The sequence below is a fragment of the Anomaloglossus baeobatrachus genome, chromosome 3, assembly GCF_048569485.1.
Source record: "Anomaloglossus baeobatrachus isolate aAnoBae1 chromosome 3, aAnoBae1.hap1, whole genome shotgun sequence".
In the NCBI taxonomy this organism is placed as follows: Eukaryota; Metazoa; Chordata; class Amphibia; order Anura; family Aromobatidae; genus Anomaloglossus; species Anomaloglossus baeobatrachus.
This window is the reverse complement of record NC_134355.1, coordinates 30723137-30734965: the sequence shown is the minus strand read 5'-3', so window position 1 is coordinate 30734965 and position 11829 is coordinate 30723137. Positions and strand designations below refer to the sequence as shown.

The following is an 11829-nucleotide window of genomic DNA, read 5'->3' as shown; positions in this document are numbered from 1 at the left end:
ACAGGTATATTTCAATTCCATTTAATGCATTTCCATTTAATCAGATACAATGATGGAAATTCCAAACGCAGAGTTATAAATTACACATTTATTACCCAAAATATGAATGCAAGATGAGCAATGATCTATCTATACAAACAAGAGACAAATATATACAGATCATTACATTCATAGTAATATAGTTGGGAAAACAAGCCTATATACAAAAACACCATGCTATACATTTACATTGGACCTGTCGCATGCCATGAATATGTATTTTTTTTAACCTGGTGTAAATTATTATTTTCTCCTGAATCCAGCGTTGTTTTTCTTTTCTACTGCTCCTCTCTGTTCCTCAGACACGGCCCCCCTTTTCCCAGTATATAAGTTTAGTTCTTATAGCCAGTTGGGTGGTTGTCAGCTCAGATCTGTGGGGGGAGTGTTCTAAATGGCCACGCCCATTTGGCTAACAATACTAGACTTATATACAAGAAAGAGATGCCCATATCTCAGTAATGCAGAGGCGCAGGTAAAAGGAAAGGTATCACAGGATTCAGGAGAATAGTGGCAATGCCACGGGTGTGTCAAGGGTGACAGTTATGTGGTTTCTGGCCATAGAAGGTCACAGTGTCTGGCTGTGCAGAATGCTCCCTGACTCTCCATTGTTCCTGTGGTCTGTTTTCATTGGTATAGGTAGCTTTCCTGCTGTATTAATCTCTCCCCTTTTGGACCCAGCAGGAGCTCGCCTTCCACCCAGCTGCTGATCATCAGTATTCTCTTGGTGCTTAAAAACCCCATCCTTCCTTTGGACTGGTGCTGATGATATTTTCAGTTCATTCAAGCCTTGGTTGCAAGCAGGTGGCTTGCACTCCTCTGTGGTACGGTTGCTGAAAACTTTGCTGAACTTCTACCTGTGTCATCTGTGGATACATAGTTCATGCATTTTCCCCCTGTGTGTCCTCCTTGTGTCGTCAATAGTGTTTAGTGGGATTGACAAAGAGCTCATCCCATCCATTCCCTATTTAGGGTCCAGCACTTGGGATACCTAGGGTCAGGTATCAGGCTCGGTGGTGAGGGACCCCAGGAATCAGTAGTAGGTTTGGTCAGTGGTCACCATCTTCACCCTCTCTAGACACAAGGCTTTCCTTCTCTTTTGCTATTCGCTTGGTACTTCCCCGTGCCTTGCATGACAGGCATTTACACTAAGGAAATTCCATATTTATGCAAGGGACTGGCCATTTTTAACCTCTTCATGACACATGAATCATGGATCCTGTCAGGGTAATCACCGCTGGCTGCCGTGGTGAGCCTGCAGTGATCCCCGCACATGTCAGCTGCTTTGAACAGCTGACATGTGTGCCTCCCAGGCATGAGTGGATCCCCGATCCACTCATGCCTGTTAATCTCTTACATCACGCTGTCAAAATGTGACAGCCCGATGTACATGCCCGCAGCAGTAAGCGTGTACTCTACCGCCTTCATCGGAAGTCACGTGACGTGATCATGTGGAGCTGATGATTGCTATGGTAGCACAGGGTCAAGTGATGACTTCTGTAGCTATCATGAGTCACTTCCTCTTACTGCCAGGAGACCGCGCCCTGCAAGAGGAAAGTAGCATTTCAGCAGAGCTCAGCTGTGCAGCTGTGATCTACAAAAATGAACAAACGATCAGACTGCTGATCCTTATAGTCCCCTACAGTGACTAGTAAAATGAAAAAAAAAAAAGTTAAAAAAAGAGTTAAAGAAATAAAAAATATACACATATTTTGTATCGCCGAGTTCAGAAATGCCCGATCAATCAAGCTGCTTAGTAAATGGCGTAGCCGCGAAAAATTCCAAATGCCAAAATTAAATTTTTAGGTCACACAAATTTTGCGCAAAATGCAATAACAGGTGATCAAAATGTTGCATCTGTGCAAAAATGGTACCGTTAAAAACGTCAGCTCGAGATGCGAAAAATAAGCCATCACTGAGCCTCAGATCCTGAAAAATGAGAACGCTACAGGTTTCAGAAAATGTCACAAAAAGTGTGCCACTTTTTTGGACACTTTGTGAATTTTTTTAACCCCTTAGATAAAAGTAAACCTATACATGTTTGGTATCTATGAACTCATAATGACCTGAGCCATCACACCCACACATCAGGTTTACCATATATTGAACAAGGTGAATAAAATATCCAAAGAACCATTGTGCGATCGCACTTTTTTTGCAATTTTTTTCACACTTGGAATTTTTTTTCCATTTTCCAGTACACTATATGGTAAAACTCATGGTTTCATTTAAAAGTACAACTGGTCATGCCAAAAATAAGCAAGACTATCGGAAAAATAAAAAGGTTACAGCTCTCGGAAAGACGGGGAGCAAAAAAAGACAACCGGAAAAACGGAAAATCGCCCAGGGTGAAGGGGTTAAAGTCCAGTTCCTGACAATGGTCCCCATTCCACTACCAATAAAACAGTAACGTCTAATTAAAATCAAAATTGAGTTGTGCTGCGGATGTGTTAGTGGGTTGAGGTGTCGTGATGGTTCTTTTCTTATTTAGGCTCTTTATTTTGTCCTTTTTCCCATTATTGTCCTTGTTGCTTGCTACAATTTGCGGTTTCTTTTTTTGAGGTGTAGTTGGTTTTGAGATTTTGACATCTTTTACTTTTAGAATTTTTATAGGCTTGACTTTCTCCAAGGTCTTGGCCGGAAAAGGTCTTTTTAAAGAAGTCAATGTGGTATTTTTTGTTTTTGAGAATTGTTTGTCTCTGGCCACAGTGGGCTTTGCCTCCTCCATGTATGAAGGTTTAGTCAACAGATTCTCATACGGCCTCATCGTTGACCAGATCAGAGATGGTTCTTTCTCATCACTTTTTTTATTTGTGTTTCTTTTATTTGCTTTCTTTCTTGGGGAAAATGCCAAGTTGCTTTCTTCTGAAGATGGGACAGCAGGTTTAGTTGTTGTTTTTGTTTGCTTTTTCTTTAGGTTTTTGGTATTTTCTTCCAGGAAGATTTCACTTTTTTCTTTGTTATCAATTTTAGATTTAGTTGGCTTTCGCTCGTTTTGCTTTGACTTCTTATCTTTTGCTTTGTTCTTTGTACTTTTAGTTGGCTTGATTTTCTTGGAAGTCTTGGTGGGTGCAGATTTGTTTATTTCTGACTTAGAAGGTGATATACTACTTTTGGTCACTGAAGGCTGGATAACTGTGTCTATGGTGGGTGGTAGGTGCTCAACATGTGGTGGTTTAGTCAATAGGTTCTCAGTTGGCTTCTTCGGTTGTTTAGTTGGAGATGGTTTATTGACCACCTCTTTGTATGCTTTCTTTGTAGGAGCAGTAGGTGTAGGCTTTTGTTTAGTTTTGATTGGCTTTTTGGAATATTTGGTTGGAGATGGTTTCTTGACCACTTCCTTGTAAGGCTTCTTTGTAGGTGGAGTACATGTAGGCTTTTGTGTAGTTTTCATTGGCTTTTTGGAATGTTTGGTTGGAGACGGTTTATTGACCACTTCCTTGTAAGGCTTCTTTGTAGGAGCAGTAGGTGTAGGCTTTTGTGTAGTTTTTATTGGCTTTTTGGAATATTTGGTTGGAGATGGTTTCTTGACCACTTCCTTGTAAGGCTTCTTTGTAGGTGGAGTACGTGTAGGCTTTTGTGTAGTTTTCATTGGCTTTTTGGAATGTTTGGTTGGAGATGGTTTCTTGACCACTTCCTTGTAAGGCTTCTTTGTAGGTGTAGTACGAGTAGGCTTTTGTGTAGTTTTCATTGCCTTTTTATCCTTAGTTAATGATGTTTGAACATTAGTAGCTTCTGTTGGCTTCTTTAATCCATTATTTGTAGATGGTGGCTGCGTAATAGTCACAGAGGACCTCTCTGTTTCCTGAGTCGGTTCTATCCTGTTGACAGTCATCTCTGTAGACCTCTTTATGACCTCGGTTGGTGAAGGTTGAGTCACAATGGGTTTTTTTGCTGTGGTAGCCTTAACGGGAGCTTTAGTGGTAGTTTTCTGTTGTATAGGAATTTCTTTAATGGGTTTCTTGATTACTGGTTTACTTTCTTCGTTGAGTAGTTCAAGAGCAGTCTCTGAAAAATAATAAGAGGTTGGTATAAATTGGGTGATGGTAAGTGAAAATCTGAGAAGTGTAATCATGCTGATGAATTTCAGCATGTAAATTGATATCTTACTGGCTGCAACCCCTAGCCGTTATAGGACACTATCCTGTCATATGAAATCCACTTGTCACTACAAGATTCCAGAAGACGACTTATTTCATGCAACTGGGTTACTATAGGACTCAAATTCTTCCATGATCTACTTTTCAGTCTATAACTGTCACGTGAACTTTTGCTCAAAACTCGCCGACTGTCATGGCGGTGTCATGCTCTGTTCACATTGCAGAGTCTAATACTCCGTCCGATGGATTCTCTGGTGTTTCTGATCAACTCAGGCAGACCCATAGATACCCTAGCAAGAGTTAACCTCAATTAGCCAGCTTGTTAGACTTCTATGAACACATAGAAGGAAGCCAATCACTTCTGCTCCTCTCATTTTTAGGCTGGAGGAAATCTTCTACCTATGCCAACTATAGTTTATGCTGTGTTGGTCTGTGAATTGTGGTGTCCCAGACTTGATGGGGAAAGAGTTGCTTTTGGCTTGGTGTTGTTGTGGAGTGTACCCGTCGTCTTGTTGTTTCCACCCTGCTCTTGTTTCCCTCTTAATCTCTTACTGTTTTATACCTCTGCGTGTGCTGTGTAACAGAGTTTTGATTTCCCCTGTTTGTCAATTTCTGTAGGTTAAATCCTACTCCTGTCCCAACCCCCCTGGAGGAGGGAGTATAACATCAGGTCTGGTCAGGAGCAGGGCCAGGAATTAGACTCAGACATCCCCACCATTAGGGGTATCTCTGAGAATAGGGAAAGCACAGGCTTCCCCCCCAGTCTGAGGGTCATCTTAGGGGCCCCGGTTTCCTGCTATCCCCATAGTCCATTGTCATAATAACTTAACACAGTGCCCCACATCACATTATTAAACTGTCCTGTTTTTCTACTATAATTGCATGAGTGGACTGGTCACTGCTTTTTACAAGCTCAACACTCTTTTTCTGCTGCCGTCATTCTCAAGATTTCAATGGCTATCTCACTAAACCTGGTCATACACATTAGATAGCTGTCAGATGAACAATCGTTTGGCTGACAACTATTTCTCCCATCTCCCAAATACATCTCGATTTTTCAGGGGATTCCTTTGTTCTCTATGAAAGAGCCTCTGCCGGAACCATCTGGTATCTTCCTGCCAAACAAGAGGATCAAGCGATTGAACTCCAACTGTCTGATCTTTAAATTCCCCAATATGATTTGTCAGGAATAAATTGTGAGACCCCCATACACATTAGATGATCAGTTGATCCCAACAAAATCATCGGGTTCAGGCATTTTTTATCATAAACCCTTCTCAACACTGAAGTTTCAACACCAAGAAAGAAGAATCGTGAAATTGAGAATATTAAAGGACCGATAGACTAGATACTGATATGTAGATAATGGAAAATTTGGGGGAAAAAATCAAAATATCTCAATTTATTCAGTCTGGAGTATGAGCCACGTGCAGAAAACCCCGCACTTACAGCTGCTATCAATGAGATTATTAATGGTTGCCTGAGAAATGTTCTGCAATTGCTGACCAATGATGTCCCAGCTGTGCTTCATGGGAGACAAGTCTAGAGATGATGCAGCCATGGAAGACAAGTCCAGAGATGATACAGCCATGGGAGACAAGTCCAGAGATGATGCAGCCATAGGAGACAAGTCCAGAGATGATACAGCCATGGGAGACAAGTCCAGAGATGATGCAGCCATGGGAGACAAGTCTAGAGATGATGCAGCCATGGAAGACAAGTCTAGAGATGATGCAGCCATGGAAGACAAGTCCAGAGATGAAACAGCCATGGAAGACAAGTCCAGAGATGATGCAGCCATAGGAGACAAGTCCAGAGATGATACAGCCATGGGAGACAAGTCCAGAGATGATGCAGCCATAGGAGACAAGTCCAGAGATGATACAGCCATGGGAGACAAGTCCAGAGATGATGCAGCCATAGGAGACAAGTCCAGAGATGATACAGCCATGGGAGACAAGTCCAGAGATGATGCAGCCATGGGAGACAAGTCCAGAAATGATGCAGCCATGGGAGACAAGTCCGGCAGCCATGGGAGCACGTTAAAGGGTACTTTACACGCTGCAACTTCGCTAACGAGATATCGTCGGGGTCACGGTGTTTGTGACACACATCCAGCGTCGTTAGAGACATCGCAGCATGTGAAAGCTAGGAGCAACGATCAACGATCGCAAAAACGGCAAAAATGGTTGATCGTTGACACGTCGCTCCTAATCATAATGTAATTGGTGTTTCATTCCGCAGGTTGTTCATCGTTCCTGCGGCACCACACATCGCTGTGTGTGACACCGCAGGAACACCGAACATCATCCTACCTGCGTCCACCGGAAAGGAGGAAGGAAGGAGGTGGGCGGCATGTTCCGGCCGCTCATCTCCTCCCCTCCTCTTCTATTGGGCGGCCGTTTAGTGACGCCGCTGTGACGTTGCTGTGACGCCGAATGCACCTCCCCTTTGAAGGAGGGATTGTTCGGCGGCCACAGCAACGTTGCTGAACAGGTATGTGCGTGTGACGCTGCCGTAGCGATATTGTTCGCTACGGCAGCGATCACCACCTGTCACTAGAACGACGGGGGCGGGTGCTATCGCTCGCAACATTGCTAGCAATCGCTAGCGATATCGCAGCGTGTAAAGCACCCTTTACGCCATGCAGGATTATCTTAGTAACACAAGCAACATGTGGTCTGGTATTGTTGTGTTAAAAAAAACAGCTCCTGGGATACTTTGAAGAAATGGCAGCACCACTGGTTCCATAACCAAATCAATGTAATGCAGAGCTGTTAGTGTACCTGGAATGAAGACTAGAGGGGTCCAGCTACAATACATTATGCCACCCTACACCATAATGCAGGGAGTAGGACCGGTGTGATATTCTCTCGTGAAGACCTCTTTATGGTGTTGCCCATAAGGTCTCCTCACCAATCTCCAACTATCATAGCATCCAAAACAAAAGTAGGACTCATCACTGTAGAGGACAGAGCTACAGTCCAGCCTTCATTGCTCTCTGACTCTGCACTATGATAGCCTCTGAGATCAGTGGACACCTGTAGCCGGACGTCTAGCTTGTAGCCTAATGCTGTGCAAACGTCTTTTGATGGTTTGTGTAGATGCAGTTTCATGCCTTAGGGGTACTTTGCACACTACGACATCTCAAGCCGATTGTTGCGATGCCAAGCGCGATAGTCCCCGCCCCCGTCGTACATGCGATATCTTGTGATAGCTGCCGTAGCGAACATTATTGCTATGGCAGCTTCACACGCACTTACTTGCTCTGCGACGTCGTCTGGCCGGTGACCCGCCTCCTTCTTAAGGGGGCGGGTCGTGCGGTGTCACAGCGACGTCACACGGCAGGCGGCCAATAGAAGCGGACGGGCGGAGATGAGCGGGACGTAAACAACCCGCCCACCTCCTTCCTTCTGCATAGCCGGTGGAGGCAGGTAATGAGATGTTCCTCGCTCCTGCGGCTTCATACACAGCGATGTCTCCAATGTCTCCTATTGGTGCGACATTATGAAAATGACCGACGCTACACAGATCACCGATTTCCGACGCTTTTGCGATCGTTTATCGGCGCATCTAGGCTTTACACGTTGCGACGTCGTTACCGGCGCCGGATGTGCGTCACTTTCGATTTGACCCCGACGATATCGCAGTAGCGATGTCGCAACGTGCAAAGTACCCCTTAGTCTTGGCATGTGATGTCCAATTACACTTGCTGTACAGAATGGATCAATGGTAGAACCAGTAGTACGTCCATTTCTCCAAGTGTTCCAGGAGCCGTTTTTCAACATGACCACGCCAGGCCACATGTTCCTCGTGTTACTGTGAGTAGCCTGCATGGCTTAAACCTGCTCCCATGGCTGTAGCATCTCCAAACTTGTCTCCCATCGAGCACATCTGGGACATCATTGGTTGGTGATTACACAGAAGCTGCCAGCAGTGGATCTTGATGATTTGATCAAGCAGCAGAACATTCCTTAGACCACCATTAATAAGCTCTTTGATAGCAGACAAGGTTATGAGTGCATGGATTGAGTTCTGCTCAATAATAACTAAATCTAATCGAAATATATATATATATATATATATATATATATATTAGAAGTTAGAACATACAACATACACGGGTTATCGAGCCGTGCCATAGTGTGTACATGGATAGAGCCATATACAGAACATAAATGCAGAAAAAAGGAAGAAAAACTGTACAACGGCAATTTTGTGAAATTAGAAAATGAGTCTATTGAGTATTTAATATAAACAGGAAAATTGCATAAAAGGATTAAAAAAGACTTTGGTGAGAGGACCAGCATGTGGCGTACTCACTCCACAGCTCAGTAGTATTGTAAGAAAAAATAGAGTGAAAGAGACAAAAAATTGCAGCTAGACAAAGAAGGGAATTTTGTTACTTACCGTAAATTCCTTTTCTTCTAGCTCCTATTTGGAGACCCAGACGATTGGGTGTATAGCACTGCCTCCGGAGGCCACACAAAGCATTACACTAAAAAGTGTAAGGCCCCTCCCCTTCTGGCTATACACCCCCCGTGGGATCACGGGCTGCTCAGTTTTAGTGCTAAAGCAAGAAGGAGGAAAGCCAATAACTGGTTTAAACAAATTCACTCCGAAGTAACATCGGAGAACTGAAAACCGTTCAACATGAACAACATGTGTACCCGAACAAAACCAACAATCCCGAAGGACAACAGGGCGGGTGCTGGGTCTCCCAATAGGAGCTAGAAGAAAAGGAATTTACGGTAAGTAACAAAATTCCCTTCTTCTTCGGCGCTCCATTGGGAGACCCAGACGATTGGGACGTCCAAAAGCAGTCCCTGGGTGGGTAAAGAAATACCTCATGTTAGAGCTGCAAAGACAGCCTTCCCCTACGGGGAGGTAACTGCCGCCTGCAGGACTCTTCTACCTAGGCTGGCGTCCGCCGAAGCATAGGTATGCACCTGATAATGTTTGGTGAAAGTGTGCAGACTCGACCAGGTAGCTGCCTGGCACACCTGTTGAGCCGTAGCCTGGTGTCGTAATGCCCAGGACGCACCCACGGCTCTGGTAGAGTGGGCCTTCAGCCCTGATGGAACCGGAAGCCCAGCAGAACGGTAGGCTTCAAGAATTGGTTCTTTGATCCATCGAGCCAGGGTGGCTTTGGAAGCCTGCGACCCTTTGCGCTTACCAGCGACAAGGACAAAGAGTGCATCCGAGCGGCGCAGGGGCGCCGTGCGGGAAATGTAGATTCTGAGTGCTCTCACCAGATCTAACAAATGTAAATCCTTTTCATACCGAAGAACTGGATGAGGACAAAAGGAAGGCAAGGAGATATCCTGATTAAGATGAAAAGAGGATACCACCTTAGGGAGAAACTCCTGAATGGGGCGCAGCACTACCTTGTCCTGGTGGAACACCAGGAAGGGAGCCTTGGATGACAGCGCTGCTAGCTCAGACACTCTCCGAAGAGACATGACCGCCACTAGAAAGGCCACTTTCTGTGAGAGACGAGAAAGTGAAACATCCCTCAGAGGCTCGAAGGGCGGCTTCTGGAGAGCAACTAGTACCCTGTTTAGATCCCATGGATCTAACGGCCGCCTGTACGGAGGGACGATATGACAAACCCCCAGCAGGAACGTGCGCACCTGAGAAGGTCTTGCTAGATGCTTCTGAAAAAACACGGATAGTGCCGAGACTTGCCCTTTAAGGGAGCCGAGCGACAAGCCCTTTTCCAACCCAGATTGCAGGAAGGAAAGAAAAGTAGGTAACGCAAATGGCCAGGGGGATACTCCTTGTGCAGAGCACCAGGATAAGAAAATCCTCCACGTTCTGTGGTAGATCTTAGCAGAAGTGGACTTCCTAGCCTGTCTCATGGTGGCAACGACTCCTTGGGATAATCCTGAAGACGCTAGGATACAGGACTCAATGGCCACACAGTCAGGTTCAGGGCCGCAGAATTCCGATGGAAAAACGGCCCTTGGGACAGTAAGTCTGGTCGGTCTGGTAGTGTCCACGGTTGGCCGACCGTGAGATGCCACAGATCCGGGTACCACGACCTCCTCGGCCAGTCTGGGGCGACGAGTATGACGCGGCTGCAATCGGATCTGATCTTGCGTAGCACTCTGGGCAAGAGTGCCAGAGGTGGGAACACATAAGGGAGCCGGAACTGCGACCAATCTTGCACTAAGGCGTCTGCCGCCAGAGCTCTTTGATCGCGAGACCGCGCCATGAACGTCGGGACCTTGTTGTTGTGCCGCGACGCCATTAGGTCGACGTCCGGCACCCCCCAGCGGCGACAGATTTCCTGAAACACGTCCGGGTGAAGGGACCATTCCCCTGCGTCCATACCCTGGCGACTGAGGAAGTCTGCTTCCCAGTTTTCTACGCCCGGGATGTGAACCGCTGATATGGTGGATGCTCTGTCCTCCACCCACAACAGAATCCGCCGGACTTCCTGGAAGGCTTGCCGACTGCGTGTCCCTCCTTGGTGGTTGATGTATGCCACCGCTGTGGAGTTGTCCGACTGAATTCGGATCTGCTTTCCTTCCAGCCACTGCTGGAAGGCTAGTAGGGCAAGATACACTGCCCTGATTTCCAGAACATTGATCTGAAGGGTGGACTCCTGCTGAGTCCACGTCCCTTGAGCCCTGTGGTGGAGAAAAACTGCTCCCCACCCTGACAGACTCGCGTCTGTCGTGACCACTGCCCAGGATGGGGGTAGGAATGATCTTCCCTGTGATAATGAGGTGGGAAGAAGCCACCATTGCAGAGAGTCCTTGGCCGTCTGGGAAAGGGAGACTTTCCTGTCCAGGGAAGTTGACTTCCCGTCCCATTGGCGGAGAATGTCCCATTGAAGTGGGCGCAGATGAAACTGTGCAAACGGGACTGCCTCCATTGCTGCCACCATCTTCCCTAGGAAGTGCATGAGGCGCCTTAAGGAGTGCGACTGACCATGAAGGAGAGACTGTACCCCTGTCTGTAGTGACCGCTGCTTGTCCAGCGGAAGCTTCACTATCGCTGAGAGAGTATGAAACTCCATGCCAAGATACGTTAGTGATTGAGTCGGTGACAGATTTGACTTTGAAAAGTTGATGATCCACCCGAAAGTCTGGAGAGTCTCCAGCGCAACATTCAGGCTGTGTTGGCATGCCTCTCGAGAGGGTGCTTTGACAAGTAGATCGTCCAAGTAAGGGATCAACGAGTGTCCCTGGGAGTGCAAGACTGCTACCACTGCCGCCATGACCTTGGTGAAAACCCGTGGGGCTGTCGCCAGACCAAATGGCAGAGCTACAAACTGGAGATGTTCGTCTCTTATCACAAAACGTAGAAAACGTTGGTGCTCTGTAGCAATCGGCACGTGGAGATAAGCATCTTTGATGTCTATTGATGCAAGGAAATCTCCTTGAGACATTGAGGCAATGACGGAGCGGAGGGATTCCATCCGGAACCGCCTGGCGTTCACATGCTTGTTGAGCAGCTTTAGGTCCAGAACAGGACGGAACGAGCCGTCCTTTTTTGGAACCACGAAGAGATTGGAGTAAAAACCTTGCCCTTGTTCCTGAAGAGGAACAGGGATCACCACTCCTTCTGCTCTTAGTGAGCCCACCGCCTGCAGAAGAGCATCTGCTCGGTCGGGATGTGGGGAAGTTCTGAAGAACCGAGGCGGAGGACGAGAATTGAACTCTATCCTGTACCCGTGAGACAA

General features: G+C 46.4%; 1 protein-coding gene across 1 annotated transcript in view; it reads right to left on the bottom strand.

Annotated features, from left to right (window-relative positions):
• Positions 1–2330: 2330 nt before the first annotated feature.
• Positions 2331–11829, bottom strand: part of HHIPL2 (HHIP like 2) — a 93688-nt gene continuing 84189 nt past the window's right edge. The window contains exons 9-10 of the mRNA XM_075337974.1: positions 3671–4044; positions 2331–3274 (exon numbers count right to left, since the gene is read on the bottom strand). Coding sequence (XP_075194089.1) covers positions 2450–3274; positions 3671–4044 — 1199 coding nt within the window. The 3' untranslated portion in view covers positions 2331–2449. The remainder of the gene's footprint in view (positions 3275–3670; positions 4045–11829) is intronic.